Genomic DNA, 21,619 nt, shown 5'->3' with positions numbered 1-21,619 from the left:
TTCCTGGTTTGCTGTCTGTGAGAATTCTTCAATCTGATTGGCTGCTCAGCCTGCTTGATGACTTCACTGTTACTGGACACAAGAGAGCCCCTATAGATGGCGCAGAATGAAACTGACATCGTAACAGGGGAAATCAACACCACAGAGCCCGTTAAATCTTTGTGGGAAGTTTTCTTCAAGGTCAGCAGCGTGCGCCATCCCTTTGCCGCTGACCACAAAATTCTGGCCATTATGTTTGCATAAAATCTCCCACAACTGCAAATTCAACAAGATACTTCACTGTTTTACTGCATATTTCATACATACTTGATGTAAAAGACATATGTCAGTCTGGCGCTACTTAATTTAAAAAGCAGAAAACCCAGAGGTTGGAATCATTAATCAAAATGAGAGGAACATTTATAGGTGTGTGTGTTATATTTCATGGTTAACTTCAGTAATTCACTAAACCTGCATAAAAAGTTCTTTAAAAATATTCTTTGAATGGGTTATTTTTTTTTAGCTATGAGAGAAATGTTATGCTTTGTAAAAATTCATAAGTATTTATAATACTTTAGTAAACAGCAGTCTTGAAAAGCAGATATGATACAATGTGGAACTAATTTATTATTAAGACAGACCTATGGTTTTTGCCATCTTAAACTTGGTAAAAATATAATACAGGAATTTCTTTATATTTCATTGCCAAAAACATTTCACAAGCTTTCCAAGCTGATCCAGGACTTCAGTTTAAAGTTCTCTCTAAAGTAGGTAAAATTAATTTAGTATCTGAGTGCATCAAGTTTAAAATAAATCTAGTCCACAAAACTAAATATTATGTAACACGTGAATTTAATGGTATTAAATCTGCTAAAAGTTTGTAAAGCACAACTTTAAAGATTTATTTTGTTTGTAGATGCTTTAAACTTTACTGTGCTGAATAAAGAGCAATTTCACGTTTTAGCAAAGCAAACACTGTAAGTAGCAATTTAATAGTTAGCACCCAGAGTCTGTTAAATTAACTGAACCATATATAGGAAATACTCTGAATATTGTGACTACAATCCTTTTGCTTAAAGGCCAATAACAGTACGAGAGTCATCATGATTGCAATTTTCTTTTTCTTAGGGGAGAGAGGAAGTTCAATCTGCTTGGGATTTGCTTCAAAACTGGCTTTGTATCTATGTCATCAACATAACCTAGCCGTATTAGTCAAGGAGATCATAAATTTCCTTCATGCTCTTCAGAAGTTTGTCTGACAGACATAAAAGTAATGGCCTTTAACACAGAAAATGATCAGTATAGCAGGCTGGCATGCACTTAACTGGAGTAATAGTCTGAACTTCTGAAGATTTAGTCTAGGCTATTTTATACATTTGAAAAGTCAATGGGGCCGAATTTTGGTTGGGAAAATCGGCATTAATAAGTCGTAAGGGCTTAGAAATGGGGTCAGTAGCCTTACCACCCCACTTAACCCCGACAATCGGCCCACTGCGCCTTTCACAGGGGCTTACCGCTAGGTGGTCAAAGCGTCTGCCTGAAATGAGCGGCAGCCTTCTTTCTCATGCAAAGCAAGTTTCTGGTGAAGGAGACCATGATTGCAATTTTAAGTTACACATGGGTAGAGCTCATGACACAGACACTCTGTTCATGCGTTACAGGCGTTCCATTCAGGAAATGGCCAGACAAATTAAAATTTGGGGGGGGCGGGTGGGTGCAAAGCCAGAAGACGCAGGGGTGCAGCTCTTGGCTCTACAAAAATACTGCAGGTCACTGGTGGCCTGGCAACGCCCCTCCTCAGCATCGCCTACCCCCTGCTGACCAACATTCCTGAGGCCAACATGTGGCGAGTTGCATTGGGGTGCCTGTTTGGCGTCCGCAGCTTGCCTGCCTAATTCAAATACCGTGGGTGCCCAGCGCTCTCTGTCAGTTAGCTGTCCAAAAGTCAAAATCAGCCCCAATGTTACTCAAGTTAAGTAAGCAAAATAGATTGAAATCAGTAAGTACGATAAGCACAATTAAAATGTGTTGATTAAAAACACAACATCCACAATAGCACTGAAATATTTGTTTGCAATAATGTTTAGCTACAATCGTAATGAGCTTCTTATTGACGGGTTAAGAATTTGCCTAAGGGCTCTATGAACTGTGACTGCTATTCCAACTATAACTAAGAAAGGAGTTCAGGGAGTTAAGGCACATCACGCAGTCTCATTCTTCTCAAACTTCTGGCAGCAGCTGGTGAAAGCTTTAAATACCGATTTGACAGATCCTACGTCTAGGCAGCAAGGCACTGTTCTATCCAGTATTTCAGCTTTTCAATTTTTCTCAGAACTTATTTTTCTTGGTCTTCAGTCCAAAATGAATTGTGTGTGTCCTATACTTTTTGTAGTTATATTTGGAGAATTAGTATTCACAGCACCAGCTAATAAGGAACATCAATTTCACGTGTATGATTTGGAACTGGAATCTTTTGGTGCAGACACAACTTACGAACATGAAGATGAGCCACAAGAAATAAAACAAGCAAAGGTAATGCGGTTTAACATTCTTTAGGCATCTACAAGATTTAAATATGATTTGATTCTATCTTATAAGGAAACTCACATTTAAATCTGCAATTAGTATAATAAGACATAACACATGGAACAGAAATACTACTTATAATAATGACATTAATGAATGTTATTATCTTGCAGTTAAACACACAGAATGCAATAAGACTTTATATAGAATCTTAACATTACTAATAAAATACTTATAAAAAAGTGACTGAGTTTGAGTTGCAAAATTAAATACTATTGCTTTAAAATTGTTTGTCATAAAAACAGCTGCTTGTAAGAGTTAGTGATATTTGAATTATAAAGCAAAAATTGCTTTTCAAAAAAAAATTTCACAAAAGGGGAAAACTTGAAAGCTATTAAATAGTACGTAATTATATATTTACAAATTAATTTGACAGACAAACCGTGATGAGAAAGATCTGGATGTTAGTTATTATTAACAGCAATTGATTATTGACTGGTGCACATGGATATAGGATTACATGCACATCAAATTATACCTATATTTAATACCTTGTTCAGTGATTGTATGAACAATCATAAGTACCAATAGTCATTACTTTCCCTTTAATAAGGCACTTCCATGTACCTTTCTCAAGTTCCTTGCACACAATATGGTACTAAAGTTGCTTATCAACATATATAAGCTATTGCAATAATTCATCAGCCTTTGCTCAAGAGGAGAAAGAATGTGAGGGGTAAACCTCTTCCAGGCTAAAACAATGTATAAGTAAAATTATTTTCGTTTTGTTGTTAAGTGACAATTATATCCGTCCCCAACTGATTCAATGGCCCGAAATTTGCGGTTGCAATGATGGCGAAACTGTCGGCGCTTGCCATCATCACTGTGTAAAACTGACAGCAGCTTCTGGCGTCCACAGATGAACAGTTAAACGCAGAAAGTTGCTGTCAGTGATACCCTGCTCCTCCACGGGGTGCGCTGTTGCACATCTTCACAGATACAATCAACACAGAATCAGTGATTTGACATAAACTTTAACCTTTTACGCACTATTCTCGCTGTAAAAACCACTGAAGAAAGTTACGCCTTGTTGAATAAGTTGTAACTGAGTTTTTAATGGTGTACTAAGTCATAATTACTGCTGAACAATCTCTCTGACCCTGAAAAACTAATCTTGGAACTGTGGAGTGTCATTCCCTCCATTCCATGATACACCATAGATTTTTAAAGTAATAAACATTATTTTTTTTTAATTTTTAAGTTTATTTGATATTTCAGCTTCTATCTTAATCCCACGTGTATGTCCCAATCTTTATTTTGCTTTCTGTAAAATGAATGAAAAGTGAATGATAATCAGTGATTTTTACTTCCTGGTTTGCGAGAATTCTTCAATCTGATTGGCTGCTCAGTCTGCTAGATAACACCACTGTTGCTGGGCGACACAGATCCCCTATAGATGTCGCCAGATTGAAACTGACGCCACAGAGCCCGCTAAATCATTGTAGGCAAGTTTCTTCGAGGTCAACGTAGAGCAGCATCCCTTCGCACCTGACCGCAAAATCCGGGTCATTAAAATTGAAAATGAAGAGGAAAATATCATAATGTAACAGCTTAGACAGATGATAAATATTAACCCTAGAAATGTAAATTTTTAATGTCACTCTTTTCAAAAGATAAAGGAAATAAGGCTCCAAAAACCAGAATCTCAGACAATTAGGTACTCGTTTTAATATTTTACTTAACAACCTTGCCTCTAGACAACAAAGCCCAGTCTAACTAAACACAGCCAATCTGCAGATGGTGAAATAGCAGTGGACTACACATGTGGCTTCAATATCATGTACTGAATGAAAGACCAAAACTAGCAAGCTCTCCAGGCACCTATTAAAGGCAAGCTCCTTCAGGACAAATAGCATGTCAGCAACGCCCTCAATCAGGATTGGTGACCTTCCAGACTATGATGCCCAATGACGGAGTGCAAGTACTAGGGGAAAACTCAGTGCTGAGTCATCTCCTTCACAACAAAAAGTGAAGCTCACATAATCGGTCCATAGCCACTTAGCTGAAGGATTTGATGGCGACTCACCAAAGGCTACTCTATTCCTTTTCTTTTATTTTCATGTCCTCTAGTTCTGCACTCATAATCTAAATTAAATAAGCTAATAATATTTGCATTATTCATTACTTTCACTGCTTCAATAAACTGGATCACGTCACTCTCAGTCTTCTCTACTCTAATGAAAACGAGTTCAATTGCTCATAATCTAAGAGACCCAAGCCTCAGAATTGCATATTACATATAACTGACAGCACAGAAACAGGCCATTCGGCTCAACTGGTCTATGCCAGCGTTTATGCTGCACACAAGCCTCCTCCCGCCCTACTTCATCTCACCCCATCAGCATACCTTCCTATTCCTTTCTCCCTCGTGCACTTATCTAGCTTCCCCATAAATGCATCTATGCTATTCACCTCAGCTACTCCATGTGGTAGCAAGTTCCACATTCTAACCATTCTCTGGGTAAAGAAGTTGCTCTTGAATTCCTTACTGGATTATCTATATTGAAATTCATTTGCCACTTACACGCCCATTTTTCAAGTTTATTAACATCTTCTTGTAGATTGATGCAGTCGTCTTCAGTATTAACTATACCTCCCCAATTTGGTGAATCATCCTGATCATTCTTTTCTGAGCCCATTCCACTGTATCAGTGTTATTTTTAAGGTGGAGTGCCCAAAACGGCACATTGTATTTCACATATAGCTTCACCAATGAACAGTACAAGGTTAAAATAACTTGTTTCAATTTACAGTCCTTTAAATGCCCTTGACGCACATTATTGTATTTCGTCAACATTGCTGATAACATCACATTAACTGGAAATTATTTTGTAAATGCTCAATAATCAAACCGATTCCCTTTCTTTGCTAGTGGAGATCCCTTAATTGTGTACTCTACACATTTGTGTTTCCTGTAACACTAATCTACATTAAACATATTTGCCATTCTCCAATTGGCTCAATCTTCTTGAAAAATGCAATTTGTATTACAACAATAGCCCTTCAGACATTACAAGATGGACAAATAAAAAGGTGGATGGAAAAAGAAAGGGAGAGTAGAAAAATTTAGAGATGGGAACAAAAGCGACTGTCAAAGATGAAGGTTTTTAAGCAGCATTTAAAAGCCAGGGAAGGAAGTGGCAATGTGACAGGATCTGTGGAGGGAGTTCCAGAGTGCAGGGGTGTACAAATCAAACCTTGAGTTGATAAAGGCCTTGACCAAGGGTTCAATGTCAAAAGTAGAAAAATAGAGAATGGAGGTAGGCGATGATGCAGAGATAGAAGGCAGAAGGTTTGGTTACATAATTGGATGTGGGTGGAAGCTCAGTATGTGCAGTATTTTAAAGAATTTTAAATCAAGGCTTTCGGGGATCAGAAGCTAGCAATCTCGATGCAGGGTATGACACTGGCAGCAGAGTTTTGCATGAGCTGAAGTTTACAGAGGGTGGAGGATGGGAAGCTGGCAATGAAAACATTCAAATAGTCCAATCTAGAGGTGGTAAAGGCTTTGGTGACGGTTTCAGCGGCAGATTGCTGGGGTTGGCAGGTAGGCGGACGATGTTACGGTGGTGCAAATAGGTAACAGGGAGGATACTGGGTCGAAAGCCCAGCTCAGGGTCGCATAGGACACTGATGTTGTGAACAGTCTGGTGAAGCCTGACACAGTGTTCGGGGAGGGGAATTGAGTTAGTGGCAAGTTTGTGGTAAGGCCAATGTTTAGCAGGAGGAAATTGCTGCTCATCCAAGACTGGATGGCAAACAAGCAGTCTGACAGCACAAAGCAATGGAGGGATCAAGAGAGTGGCAGAGAGGTAGAGCTGGGTGCCATCAGCGTACAAGTTGGCAAGAGTAAAGGCCTTAGTGATCCCATGTGTGCGAAGGACTACCTCTGGAGCTTAATCAGCTAACAACCCTCAGCTTACTGGAAAAGACCACTGGCAAGCTTTCTACTGCCTGCTTAGCCAAGAACACCATCGTTATAAGAACAGGAGTAGGCCACTCATCACCTTGAGCCTGCTCTGCCATTTAATTAGATCATGGCTGATCTGTACCTCAACTCTATTTACCCGCCTTAGCTCCATATCCCTTAATACTTACCTAACAAAAATCTATTGATCTGTCTTGAAAGCTCCAACTGTCCCTGCATCCACAGCCTTTTGGGGAAGTTTTTCTGCTACTTGTGATTTCTACTGCCCTCTGTGTGAAAAAGTGCTTCCCGATTTTGTTCCTGAATGACCCACCATGATGCCCCCACCAGAGGAAATAGTTTACCGAATCCTTTAAACATGTTAAACACCCCTCAATCTTCTATACTCAAGGGAATACAAGCCAAGTTTATGCATCGCTCAAAGAATTGGCTTGGTGATTATTTAGAGATGAGTGGGAAGAATTCCAGTTTTAGTGTTAGGTCCGTCCTCCAAGGCCCATTAATAAATTACGCTAGCTTGTCAATCAGAAATAGCATCCTGGAAGACTGAGGATCTGCTTGACTTAAGTTCTGGATAACTGAGCTTGCCATGGAGCATCCAACCTCCGATCTCCAGGAATGTTTTGGAGCCAACTCAGTCTTAAAGAGACTCTGCTTACTCAGAAAGGTGGAGCAGACAACAGGTAATATTGTTATACTCAGTTGGTGAGATGCAATCGGCTGCAATGGCACACCCAACCAGACACCAAAACTACAATGGTGCACCAGATCTACTACAGTACTATAATTAAGATGGTGTGAACCAAATTCTGTTCACTATGATGCTGCAAATAAGCACCTTGGGCTACAGAAAGGCTAGCCAGAGGATGCCATTCCTGCGTCCTCAGTTCACCTAGTGATGTCTAATTCATCCAGTCATCAAGTGCAGTATTCTGAATGAAGAAGAATGAAAACATAAACTGATATTACTTGTGCATTCTGTAGCATGAGCGAGAATGGGCTGTAGAGTCACTCGTCTTACCTCTTACTTGCATTACTGCAAAACATTACAATGTCTTGTGACAATCTAACATATTCAGACACTTGCGATTACTAATGTGTGTGCACTTTGTAAATTATATGCAACAGCTCGATGATTAGATTACTTAGATTACTTGGGGTAGGTGCTAAGCTTTTATTACAATTATGAACTGTTTCCATCTGTCATAATAATTTGAGATCGAATATGACCTACTACATATAGCTTTGCACTCAGAGCCAGCTTTACACCAGAACTATCACAATTTCTGGATCTTTTGCACTGGCCCAGTGAGTTCAGCATCTGTCTCAGAAATCTCAATAAGAAGTGAGCACATCGCAGAAAGAAACCCACTTCAATCTCTGCAGGTTCTGTGGTATTGCTAGACCGAAAGCATGGAGACTATTCTTCACTATTGTATCACTCCTAAAAAGGACGATGCAATTACCTAGCATTGATAGGTAATGTTCTTTGTTACTCGATTTGTCCCACAGTGAGCAAGGCAGCACACAAGCATCGAAATCGGGAAGTCGGGGGCGAATTGTGGTGTAATCTAAGCTTCATTGATTGGACTCAAGAAAGTTGCTATAATGTTGTAATCCAGCAGAGCTGTTTTTCCCTCATCCTGTACAGTAAACAAGGATGATTATAACATGAGACAGAAAACAATTGCATGATGAGTTAGTTAATAGAAAAGAAAATGAGAATGAAGGAGATAGTGACGCAGAATGAGTACCAGACCGTGGCATCACAGGGTGGTAGGACATGGGCTCATACCTATGATCATGAACTTGTTGATTTTTCTAATCTCAGCTAGTGCTATAGAAAATCACTAACCAAATGCTAGGTGTACCCACAGTGTCATTGGTAGGAACTTATTGTGGTGCTGAGGGTGTAATCTGAATGTAGTTTGTTATTGGTGTAAATGTTATTATACAGAAAAAAACAAAATTGCAAATTTGATCAAAAAATATATAATTTTTTTTGTTGAAAGCTAGAAGAAAAGATCATCCCCGTGCTTGTTGATGCCGACACAAACCACGAAATAGAACACACGGGCCATATCAAGTCCCCAACACCAGAACCAGATGATCCACCTATTGGTGAGTACTAACTTATTTTCTCTCCCATTACTCAGTGTATAGCGTTTCCATTTAAATATTACAATATTCCTGCTTCCTACAAAAAGGTAATGGTAGAAACCTCGATGAGATTGTTTAAACTTGGCACACAGTTTGAATTCATCGTTCATGTACAACTTTGGATATTGTCCAGATTTGTTTTCTGATGATGAAGTCCGTACTGTTCAATCTCAGAGGTGAAATAACATGCAAGCTGCAACAGCCCGAATCTTAAATGACAACAAAATCAAGTAACTGGACAAACACAGTGCTCTCTTAATAATCCACATCCCAATAAACCACTCAGGTGTAATATCATAACTTCACCTAAAGTTTAAGCAAGCAGCCACAAAACTGACCAAATAAGACTGTTTGCAGACACTGGATGTACCACCAATGCTAACACTTTAAAATTAGGAAATCCTAGGCCACTGCCTCTCCCACCTCGATGCCCAATTGGACTAGGAGCTTTTAACATGGCACAGAAGTCATAGGGAACCCATAAATGAGGTACATTATTCTATGTCTCCAACATGGTAAGTGAATTCAAACCACAGCCAAATATATAACTCCATAACCATAATCTTTTGTAAAGTGCAATTTCCTTTTGTTGTATCGGTAATTTTTAAAAAATCCATAATTCGCACTGTTGCAATCTTTGACTAATTTGCCCAATTTAAAAATATATAAATCCCAGAGATTACTGTATTGAGAGCGTGATGGTTGTTGAAATATGGGTTGATTTCTGGGATGCAGACAATAGTAGCTGCAGCAATTTTTCTTCCATTCTTTGATTCTACACAGACCTGACGACGAGGCTGTGGATCAGGTCAAAGTATCCAACAGCAGGCACATCATCAAAGAGAATCTGGAAGTAGACACAGACCTCATCGATAATGTGTCAAAGAGGCTATTAATAAGAATGATAATGCATTAGGGCAATCGAAGACCTACTAATGGAAACTATCTGTATTTCAGACATGCCAACTTGCCTTTTGTGTGTTTGCCTAACTGGTTCTGTGTACTGTGATGAGACCAATATTGAAGCAATTCCAATTTTGCCAAAAGAAACATCGTACCTTTATGCACGGTTCAACATGATTAAAAAGGTCGCTGTAAAAGATTTTGCTGATTTCCGTGAGTACATTTTGATATTTGCTGTAACTGCACAGTAGAGACACCAACACCATAGGAGAGAAATAGTTTAACAATACAAGAAATTTTGCAATGTTGATGGACAAGTAAAACATAATTGTTTAATTCTATAATAATATTTTTCTACCTGCTTAATTATGTATCATCAATCAGGCAAAACAACATGAAAGGGATACCAGTGAGACCAAAAATGACTGAGGAATCTCACTGATTATTTGTGGTTCTTAAGGTGGGTTTCTAGATTGTTGCAGCATATATATGGGAATCTTTGGAAACCTGCAAAGTAATCAGAAAGGGAAAAAAAACTAGATTTTGCTCTCCTGAGGAATGTGTAGGACAGGTTGTAGCTTTATCTGAGATCATGGAACACTGCAAGGCTCAAGGGAAATCCACTTACATTTCTTCCATTGATTTTCATAAGGCTTTTGGTCTAGTGCCTCAAAAAAGCAGGAAGCTATGGGAGTACATGACAGAATTTTGGATTTTATTCAGGAAGTGTGCTCCAGCTCCAAAATCCATGCAGGAATAGATAGAGCGACTCACTGATCCATTATTCTTGAAAGAGTAGTGGGGCAAGGTTGTTCATAGTCACCTGTCCAACTCAATGTCTTCATCAATGATGTGTCGGATAGCATCGTAGGAGATGGTCTTAAAGTGTCTATACTGGGCATTTCTGATACAATTGTGGTGCTACCTTTCACAGAAATGGCCAATATTGGTTTGAACAATAGGCTAACCAATGGAATATGGTAGGAAGGACTGTAAGTGAAATATTACAGCTTTGCACAGCTTAAGTGAGGACCTTATAAGCTACTGATTGGAAATTACAAATGATGCCTGTCCCAATTGTTCACTCCCACCAGTAGCTGGGAACCTGGTGGATGCCAACTTCAACCTGGATAGAGCCCTTCGGGATTACATTGAGCGAGGGGTAAAATCTTCCTCAATCTTCTTCAATTTCAGCGAAATTCCAATGCATGTTAAACGTTGCTGTGTAAGACATGTGTCCAAACAATTTTCCTTCATGGTTTATAATCAGGCATGCAATTTTAAGGCTTCCTTTGGCCGAAGTGCAAATCTAGGATCAAGCATTCAGGTGAATGTGTGGCAAAAAAGAAAATTCAAGTTACAGAAACAGAAAACTCTGACCTATACTGCACCAAGAACAAGCACCACGGAGACAAAATAATCTGATGGCAGACATGCCTCTTTGTGATAGCCCTTCACGTGCACCTGGATTAAATAGTTAGTAAAGAGTGATGGTGGAACACAGCATTGGAACTGGATGCCTAGAACCTGAAAGTGACTGGCTTGTTGCAAGCTGTCCTTCCGAAAACAGTTTTCTGTCATATAAGTGGTGAGGATACATAGACTTGAGAGAACAGCTACTGGAGAGCTACCTGGAGACCGGGTATGAGACCACACATTCATATATTCAGAAATCACTACCTACCATAATTGGGTTGCAGAGGGAAGCAGCTACTGCTGAAGCAACACACCTCCAACTGGTGGAATAACTGTTTGTTGAGAATAGTGTGTCCATACTATAGTCAGGAGAATGGCAGTAATGCACTCACACATTCTGTGGTAAGTTGTGCTGCCCGCCACACCAATTGTAAGTAGCTCCTAGTACCTGTTGCCCGCATAGTGAGGGCTCAAACCCATGCTTGTCAGTTGTCTAATGACCAAGTAGAGATTGTCTTTCTTGGGGGGTTGGGGGGTGAAGAGGAGGATGTTAAGTGGGGTCTCTTCAGGGTTGAGATACCTTCAAGATGACATGTCTATTACGAGAAGATTGAAGCTAAGTGGCAAACTCCATAAGCTGATAGCTGAACCAAAACAGATCCATACTATTCTAGAGCACTTTTGAAGACTGAACAGCCAACGTGGCTCAGTTCTAGGACCGGGTGGGGGAGGTGGGGGTAGGTAGATCGGTCACTGGAGATGGGATTCTTACTACTCAGCTCCAGATAGCCCTGCAAGCCAATGCCCTAATGGGTTAGGCAAGCCTGGCTGGACAAGCAGTGGGAAAATTACCAGTGCTATGTGCTGGTAAGCTGTGTGGTTCTAATTGGTTAAACTGCAGCAGGACCCCATAAAACACTTTAGGGGTCGCTAAGCCTTGGCTGTTACCAACCTGTGCCAAGGCTCTCTGGACGCAGGTAAATGGGATGTGTCCCTATGGCGAGAGTGCACATTCTCCATATCAGTCAAACAGAAAGTCTAATATGCAAAAGAGAACTAGAAACAAGGCACTGCATGTGTAAGAAACTTATTTTAGAGAAAATATTCTTACCAAGTAAATAGTAAAACTGACAGATAAATCATGTTACTATTTTTGTTCAATCCTAAATAAAGCAACTCTGAGAAGAATCGATCTGACTGGAAACCTGATTACTGAAATAGAAGATAAAGCCTTTGCACAGCTTCCAAATCTGGAGCACCTGACACTTTGTGAAAACAAACTGCTCCGTCTGCCTGCCTTACCACCAAAACTCGTAACTCTTAGTGCACAATACAACCGTATTAAAAGCAATGGAATCAAACGCAATGCCTTTAAGGTAATCTTTTAATAACATACTTTTGATTCCACAGTTTCATTATTATGTGCAAGTCAGTAAAACTATTTTGAGGGCAATAAGTTCTCTTTTTAAGTTCCCTTCAGTTTTAAGTTCCCTTGGGTTCCTTATCCTATTATTGGGTCTTCTCTGACTACACACCTTCCCCAGCTGAGAGGGTGGAACAGAAAAGCTGCTTCCAGGTCCAATTGATCTCTGAAACAAGCCACTAAGAAGTGTGCAAGCCACCTGGAATGACTCCCCCTCCAACTTCCCCTCCCTCTCTGTGGGAAAAGAATATCTGACCTCACCCTCCAAACAGAAATACAGTAAAGGTGCTTACCACGTGAACAATTGCAGGAACCCACATTCTATCATTATGCAAAGTGTTACTGGACTCCAATGCACTGTGCTGCCCTCATTTTTGCTATTATTTAAATTACCACAGTATGTATGTCATGTCAGTATAAACGCTTGAGCATCAATGGTCACCTACAACAGTGCACAAATCTTACCACCAGAGGTAACAAAGAGTGTTGATGAGGGTAATGCGGTTGATGTAGTGTACATGGACTTCCAAAAGGCGTTTGATAAAGTGCCACATAATAGGCTTGCCAGCAAAGTTGAAGCCCATGGAATAAAAGGGACAGTGGCAGCATGGATACGAAATTGGCTAAGTGACAGAAGAGTAGTGGTGAACGGTTGTTTATCAGACTGGAGGAAGGTATACAGTGATGTTCCCCAGGGGTCGGTACTAGGACCACTGCTTTTCTTGATATATATTAATGACTTGGACTTGGGTGTACAGGGCACAATTTCAAAATCTGCAGATGACACAAAACTTGGAAGTATAGTGAACAGTGAGGAAGATAGTGGTAGACTTCAAGAAAACATAGACAGGCTGGAGAAATGGGCGGACACGTGGCAGATGAAATTTAACATAGAAAAGTGCGAAGTGATACATTTTGGTAGGAAGAACGAAGAGAGGCAATATAAACTAAAGGGTACAATTCTAAAGGGGGTGCAGGAATAGAGAGAACTGGGGGTATATGTGCACAAATCATTGAAGGTGGCAGGGCAGGTTGAGAAGGCGGTTAAAAAAGCATACTGGATCCTGGGCTTTATAAACAGAAGCATAGGGTACAAAAGCAAGGAAGTTATGATGAACCTTTATAAAACACTGGTTCGGCCACAATTGGAGTATTGTGTCCAATTCTGGGCACCGCACTTTAGGAAGGATGTGAAGGCCTTAGAGAGGGTGCAGAAAAGATTTACAAGAATGGTTCCAGGGGTGAGGAATTACAATTACATGGATAAACTGGAGAAGCTGGGGTTGTTCTCCATAGAGCAGAGAAGGTTGAGAGGAGATTTGATCGAGGTGTTCAAAATCATGAGGGGTCTAGACAGAGTAGATAGAGATAAACTGTTCCCGTTGGCAGAAGGGTCGAGAACCAGAGGACACAGATTTAAGGTGATTGGCAGAAGATCCAAAGGCGAAATGAGGAAAAACTTATTTACGCAGCGAGTGGTTATGAACTGGAATGCACTGCCTGAAAGGGTGGTGGAGGCAGATTCAATGGTGGCTTTCAAAAGGGAATTGGATAAGTACCTGAAGGAAAAAAGATTGCAGGACTACGGGGAAAGGGTGGGGGAGTGGGACTCGCTGAATTGCTCTTGCAGAGAGACGGCACGGGCTCAACAGGCCAAATGGCCTCCTTCTGTGCTGTAACGATTCTATGATTTCTAGTCATAACAACTTGTGTGAAGATATGAATTATGCAGACCTATTAACAGTGAAATGCTAATACAACCATCAATTTAAAATGAGAAAACAGTACGTCAACTTTCCCAGTCAGTTTGATGATGAAATAATCAAAATTTGTCCATTTTTCCTCAGCCACAGAAATGCTCAAAATAAGGTATTAAAATAAAATTTTTAAATCTTTAAAAAAAATAGATAATCCACAATAACATGATTAAATTTATTCACTGAAATGTTTGTGTCTTTTAATATCTTCATTAAAGATTTGCTTGAGGGCCTTTAGCCTCTCCCAAAAGTCTGGGCTTGAATTTGATATTTTTGCTCAGTGCAATTACTCATAAATTGAAGGTAGGTTCCACAGTCCAGAAAGAAAAGCTAGAGATCAAATTTCAACAGCTTTACTGAGGTAAAGTTTATGTTCAGTGTTTTAAAAAAAGTGTATGCGAGAGAAAAAATAATCACTACTGATTACATAACTGTTGTAGTTTCAGTTCGTGTTTGAATTATCTATCTATATATTAAATATTAAAAATCTTACATCTGTGCATACTTCCCATCAACATTTTACATTTTAAGTTCTGATGTCCACATACAAAATGGAAACTGCCTTTGTAAACTTGTCACGCTATAATTGTATAATTTCTCTCCCCACCACCCCCTTCTTCCCCCATAGAAATATAAAAATGAAGATAAAATATATGGCTTAAAAATGAGGTCTGAATTGTGTCTACATGCCTTGGTCCAATTATTTCCACCCTGTAACCCCACACCACCTGAAGATTACACATGGTCGTGATACCACTTCTGCAACATCACAGGAGATTAACTGGTACAGTGCCCCACCGCTTATAGCGGGCGTGTTAGTGTTGATGTGGTTAGCTTGCGATTCGCTCACTGTAAACATTAGAGATGCATCATGCTTTAGAGAGAATGGGAACAGAGACGGAAACAAATGGCTGATTTCATTCTAATTCTGTCCCCACGATTAGTGTCAACAAAATTTAACATTGAAAGGGATCAACAGATAGTTTATGGGTAGGATTCTAGTTCAGAACAGGTGATTGTTAATGAGAGGGATGTTGGGCTCAAAACAGACATGGACACAGAATGAGGGATTTAAATACAAATATGAAAACAAGCTGTGAAGAACTTATTTAACTGCCCAAATTAGCCAGTGCACTTAATAATTTATAAGCCATGTCTTTGCAATTGGCTCCTATGTTACTGGCAAATGATTAGCGTTATTTGTCCAATATATGCGGCTGCCTATGATAAGCGTGGACTGTATCTACATCTACAATATATTAAAAATCTTACTTCTGTTCTGCTCGACTTCATGTTGTCACATTTTTGTCACACTTTGTGTCAACTTTATCCTGGAATTTTATAATGGAAAACACCTGTGTAAACTCCCCACTCTGATTGTATAACCTGACCACTGGACATCCACAATTCTCTCAAAATGCTTTCTATTTTTTTTCCCACCTGCAGTTTTTTGCCCCTCAAAAACTAAAGTTTATAATATCCAATAAAGTTTCTAATATTATGGTAGCCCATGAGGCGATGTGGTACAGAAATCCTGTTGTCAGACACCCACCAATACACCATCTCTAGCAGAGCTTCTTGGTAATAATGGTGAAATTCAAGAGGTTGAATGCAGGCTAGAAGGCTAACACTTAGCTGTGGGATCAGATGAACAAAGACTTGCATGCACCAGTATGACACTGTCTGTGGCAGTCAAAATCAACATGGTCCTGAATTTCTATGCGTCAGAATCATTCCAGGTAAGCACTGGCAACATATACCCAGTTAGTTGTCCACCAACCCATCTTGAAGATAAAAATTGTCTTAATCCATCATGCAAACAATTTGATTCAGTTCCCAAATGGATCAGCAGGATAAGGTGGTATATCTATTGCACTGCTGGCTTCTCATGAGTACAGTGAGTCATAATACTGTAAAGGGAGTGGAGTGGTGGGAGTATATTCCTCAGTGAAATGTTACTGAAAAGAAATAGAATGACCAATATACAGGAAACTTTCTGGTATCCGGCACTGACGGGACCGAGCTGGTGCCGGTCGATCAACACTGCCGGAGAAACCAGCGCCAATGTTAAAACATACGGAGCTCAGAGCTCCGTCTGAAGCAACAAACCCTGTTGCTTCAGCCTCAAAACAGTCGGCACAGCTTGCAAGCGTCTCTGTAGCTAAGCAACAGCTTCAGCTAGACGCTTGCAGAGCCAGGAATGGAGAAAAAAAGCAACGAAAAGTAAAAAAAAGTTATCTGAACCGACTCCTGAATTTTGCCGGTGGATAGAGCATTCCGGAGATTTAACCTCCGTTTAAACGAAAGTTTCCTGTATAGTACTTAGGTGGAGAACAGGAGATGGTTAAATGGCACACGTGATATGTTTGCAGTTTTTGTGTTTTTTTTAACCTTCTTCCTCTTTCCCTTGTTCCATTCCTTTGTAAATGCTGTTCATTTGTAATATCTTCCAATCCTGAGGTAGGGTCTATACCTGAAACGTCAACTTTTGATTTCTTCACAGATGCTGCCTGACCAGATGACTGTTTCAGACATTTTCCATTTTTTCCCCCAGATTTTCAGCATCTGCAGTATTTTGTTTTTTTGTTACTGAAAAGTCCTGATAGAACCAATATGTAGAAAATTCTTCTTCCATACCACCCCTTCTTATGCATGTTAGAATGATTGCACACTCCTACTCCCTTCATTAAACACTGAAGGAATGCTACTGTGGGTAAAATTTCCTGATCTCTTCAGTGGGAGACCAGAAAATCTCATCCCCCTGTAATATATCCTTAGTGCTTTGCTACGGGAATATAAGAGATAGTGTGTGACGTGGGGTGGGGATATTGGCTGGGCAAATCTCAGTCAGCCTACAAAAATGACACATAAAACCAAGATTAACTGAAGGAATATTGGCCTGTATTTTCCGATCCCTACGGGTGTGTATGAGCTGTGTACACACCCGTAGGGACCTCGCAAGTGCTGAAAACCAGCACTTCCGATCCGTCAAGAATCCTCTTGACAGATCGCACGCCTGCCCTGGAGAAGGGCCTCTGCGGATGGAGTGTTCCACTTTCTGCAGAACCTCCGCCCGCAGAAATCCTTTAAAAATCTTACGCCTGGTAAAAAAAAATTCCCCACTCATTTATAATTTTAAAATACTTTTAAAAAAGGTAAGTTTATTTTTAGCCCCGTAAAAATGTTTAATTTTTTTTCAAAAAGTTAAATTATTGTTTAAAATATTTAATTTAATGTCATTTTAACTCATTTTAAAAACCTGATTTTTAAAAAAATTTATTTAATGTTTTGACGTGTTTTTGGAGTGATCTCTATTCATACTTTTGACAGGTCTAAGCTGAGACCTGTCAAAAGTATGAAGGGGGATTCCCTTCTTTCATTGGTTCCTCATGGCCCACGTGATCCCAGGGATGCTTGCGAACCGCATGCGCCCCTGGGATACCTGGGCCCTGTGCATTTCGTAGAGGAGAAGCCCAGGAGTGGAAATGTCCAGACCTCCGGAGCCCTCGAGTAAGGGGGTAGACTTTTTCCAGATCGGAGGCCTCCGCACGCAGGAAGCCTCCGATCGGAAAATACGGGCCATTAAGTACACAAAACCTGGAAATTTAAGAGTGCATATAGGACCACACGTTAACCTAACAGCTATAAAACCAATAGTAATGGATTTTTAGGGCTGGTACTGGAGTTTTAAATGTTCTTTGAATTGTTTCTAAGGTTATGTAATTCGTCGGGCATCACTGCATTATAATTCGAGTACAAAAAAAAATAAACATTTGATTTCACAGCTTGCAAACTTGTAGAAAACAAAACTGACAAGAATAATGATTTTGTTACAGAACTTGGCTAGACTTGAATTCCTCTACCTAGGATACAATCAGCTGGACAAAGTACCTTTGAACATACCCAACAGCATCCGTATACTTCATTTACAGGTCAGATGTCGATAAATATTTAAATTGAAGGAAAATCTTTTCATCAGTGCTCCTATTCCTATGGATATTTCTCTATTTTGTGCAGTTTAACTCCAAATATGAAACAACAGAAAGAAAAAAGAAAGAAAATCTTTTAAATTCCAGCCACAGCTTCCTTATTCCTCTCTTCCCCTGCCCCTTATCCAATTGGCCTCCATAATTGTTTGCTCACTGCTCATTTTCTCATAGTCAGAGAAATCTTCTGAGCAGTGAGGCTGTCTTGGTCTCCCTGGAATGTGAAACTGATCTATATTCACCACAGGAAATAATACCATAGCAATGCTAATTTTATGAATTGCACTATTATAAAACAAATTTATTCACAGCACTGTTTTATATTTATTAGCACAGCACCCTCCAGATTGTCTACACACAGCCATTAGCCTCCATGTACCTCCAATATCCACACCACCTTTTTTAGTTGATGGCAAACAAAACTCATTCTGCACAAAGTCCATGGCCACTGCAAACAGTGCCACGAAAGGAGTCAACAGAATGCCATTTGTAGAAGGGAATGACAAGATTGTCAGCATTCCTTCTCCCAAGAATGGAAATTTCTACTAGCTGTAGCAGAGCAGCAGTTCTGAAGTTCACACTTCAGTGCAGATTATGCTATGGTGTTTTGTAGGGGCACGATGCACCTTACCTACAGAACAATGGCTCTTTTGTCAATCCATGGATAATCACTTTTTTCTTTAATGTCAGAGAAATCTATTGCCCACAACTTTCCTAGCTTACATCAGTCCCAAAAACTAAGAGACCTGTGGCATACTTTTGAAATGATTTGTTATTCCCCAATTTTTAGTACAGAATCATAGAATTTTTTTTTGGTACTCTCCACATACAGCACACTGGGGAGATTTCAGCCAAGATTTACAAACTCTAGTTCTAACAGCAGTGGAAGTGTGGGAGTTCTGCCTGCCTGTTTGACCTGTTGCATTTGCCAGTCAGCCTCATTTGAATTTTTCCATTGGGCTCCCAGCTGTACTTTTGCTTGCACTTTCAAGATTGCCAATGGATGGTTAGGGGGAAGAGATGGCTGTAGAAGTCAGGTTCATTGCAAAATTACATCTAAATATACATATGTAATAAATTAAAATGTATCTGTACAAATACATGCAACTATATATAAAATCTAAATGTACTAAATTATAAATGGTATCAAATAATATGCAATTATGATTAGATATATATTTTATATACAACCAGATATATTAACTATTAACAATTCTAAAAATATATTATATATTTGATGTAAATATTTCTGGCTACATTATCAAAGTATGAAATTGTAAATATAAATCTGCTTACAGAAAAATATTTTAAATACTGTAAATGAGTTTTGAATTTTACATGTAAATTAATGACATTTTTGTAAAAATAAGTAAATATAAATATTTGAAATGGACGTTAGATCAGTGGTACAGACCAAGACCAAGCATTGGCCCATGTCAAGGTTTGGACCTCCAGTCATGGAATAGATGAGTGATAAAGTAGTCAACATTGTCAGAGGTTGCTGTAGGGGAGGAGGCTCCAGACTGAGATGCAGAGTTACAGTGATGCCATGCCACAGGAAAATATCATGGGTTAATTGGAGCAGTGGCTCAGGCTGCATACAGAGACTGAAGCTGTACCTTGGGTTTAGGTCTGGCATGGCCAGACATGGAAGCAAATGTCAAGCTTTGAGTGGGCAACAGGGAGGCAACTCCAGGTCAGGTTGAGACTTGGACTGTAGCCAGGCTGCAGGAAAATTCTTTCTTTGGTGCGGGGGTGCAGAATGAGGCAAAAGGTGCAGGCCAAGACTGGGCTTCAAGTTGAGTATTCAGGAAGCAAGACGGCTCTGTGTTGACTCAGACTAGAGTCAGGAAGGGTGGAGGTTGGCTACAGAATCAGGCCAGGAGCAGGAGGATGGTGTAGGATTAAACGTACAAACTTTGTTTTATGATGGTCTATTATGCGGATACTATTATGTGGCTTGCAATGAATAATCAGCAAAGTTGTGAGGAATCTACAATTATTCAAACTTAAGAGATTCAAAATTTTGAATTTATATAAAGATATATTCAGGATGTAGCATCTGCAATTGGAATCTACATAAAACCATGCCAAATCAGTTACTACCACGTTGGCGGAGGAATTAGAGCAAGCACCCATCTGTGCAGCACTGTCTATTTGAATAGTTTATGATTTCAACAAACGGCAAAAGGTGTCTCACAAAGGGAGCTACGGATTTTGGTATTTGTCAAGGATCAAGCAATTAATCTGATTACTAAAGTATTAAATCACCTCAAATGACAAATTTAACATTTATTGTAACCCTTTTTCCACCTTCCAGCATAATAATATAACTTCCATTACGGATAGTACATTCTGCAAGCCCCAAGACTCCAGTTATATCCGTGATCGCCTGACTGAGATTCGGCTTGAAGAGAATCCCATCAATTTGGCAGAATACCCCAACGGTTACATCTGCTTGCGAAGACTGCCCATTGGAAAACCGTATTTTGGGAGAGTATATTAATCAGAAAAAATATTAAGCCCCAATCAGAAACTACTAAGTGGTTATGAGAGAACATTGCATTCTAGAGTATATTCCCATTCACTGTTATATCATAGTACCCATGAACTCTATTATTATACTTGTGTCATACCAACACCCTTATATTTGACAACATATTGCTTTATCTCAACAGAACTTTATACCCAAGTAAAATCATTTGTTTTATTTCATACCACTGAGAAACTCATAATTAATTTGCTTCAAAAATATTCAGACATATTATGCAACTATAAGTTCTCATCTATGTTTATTTACACGTCATTAAAGTTACACATATTACCTTTGACTTTCAATTTCTCAAATTTAAAATTTTGTTGAACCACATTTGACTCAATCAAGATAACGCATAGTTTTATATACTGTGCTTCTCCTTCACATAACAATTTCACAGTAATGCAGTAGCATACCACTTATAAACATGAGCTTTCCTTACATGATTTCATTTCAAAAATAAGAGCAATTACAAAAGTAGCATTTTTGTACGTATCATTTTAAATAAACGGAGCATCAGTCATGCAGCTTAAAAAACAGAATTCAACTAAACTGTAATTACAGCCATTAGCACCTACTGTTTATCACCTTTCCAACAAACTTATTTCCATTCTCATTCCATGGTTTGTATTGTGTTAACCTTTTAAATCATAAAATATTCCCGAACAGATAGGAACTATAATTTGGCCAATGTATGTCTGAGAAGAGCTACAATAAATAATTTTAATTCTGCACCAATGTCAAGCCTATTCAATGCACAATGGTGAGAAAAAATTTCACTTCAATTTGAAAGAACCAGCATATAGCTTTTTGATTCTGTCCCTTCAGAAAGTATGTAACTATATTGAAACTATTATTGAGAAAAAGAGAAACCAGTTTGAAACATAATTAAGTTACAAATATTTCTACATACTTGAAGTATGTACTGGCATTGTGGCCAGGGCT

General features: G+C 39.3%; 1 protein-coding gene across 1 annotated transcript; it reads left to right on the top strand.

Annotated features, from left to right (window-relative positions):
• Positions 1-2,183: 2,183 nt before the first annotated feature.
• Positions 2,184-21,406, top strand: LOC147080687 (mimecan-like). The gene is made up of 6 exons (XM_085981119.1): positions 2,184-2,511; positions 8,506-8,614; positions 9,611-9,769; positions 12,146-12,348; positions 17,989-18,084; positions 20,459-21,406. Exons 1-6 carry the CDS (start codon positions 2,341-2,343, stop codon positions 20,642-20,644), a joined length of 924 nt encoding a protein of 307 aa, XP_085837245.1. The 5' UTR covers positions 2,184-2,340; the 3' UTR covers positions 20,645-21,406.
• The last annotated feature ends 213 nt before the right edge of the window (positions 21,407-21,619 follow it).

This window comes from Somniosus microcephalus, unplaced genomic scaffold (genome assembly GCF_052327205.1).
Source record: "Somniosus microcephalus isolate GS21.2 unplaced genomic scaffold, FLI_Smic_1.0 scaffold1250, whole genome shotgun sequence".
Taxonomy (NCBI): domain Eukaryota; kingdom Metazoa; phylum Chordata; class Chondrichthyes; order Squaliformes; family Somniosidae; genus Somniosus; species Somniosus microcephalus.
This window is presented reverse-complemented; position numbering and strand designations above follow the sequence as displayed.

Excerpts from the sequence above, each read along its gene's own strand:
- LOC147080687 (XM_085981119.1), top strand. The coding sequence starts at position 2,341 with ATGAATTGTGTGTGTCCTATACTTTTTGTAGTTATATTTGGAGAATTA. Across the intron at positions 12,349-17,988 it reads TCAAACGCAATGCCTTTAAG|AACTTGGCTAGACTTGAATT; the intron begins GTAATCTTTTAA and ends ATTTTGTTACAG. Across the intron at positions 18,085-20,458 it reads TCCGTATACTTCATTTACAG|CATAATAATATAACTTCCAT; the intron begins GTCAGATGTCGA and ends TCCACCTTCCAG.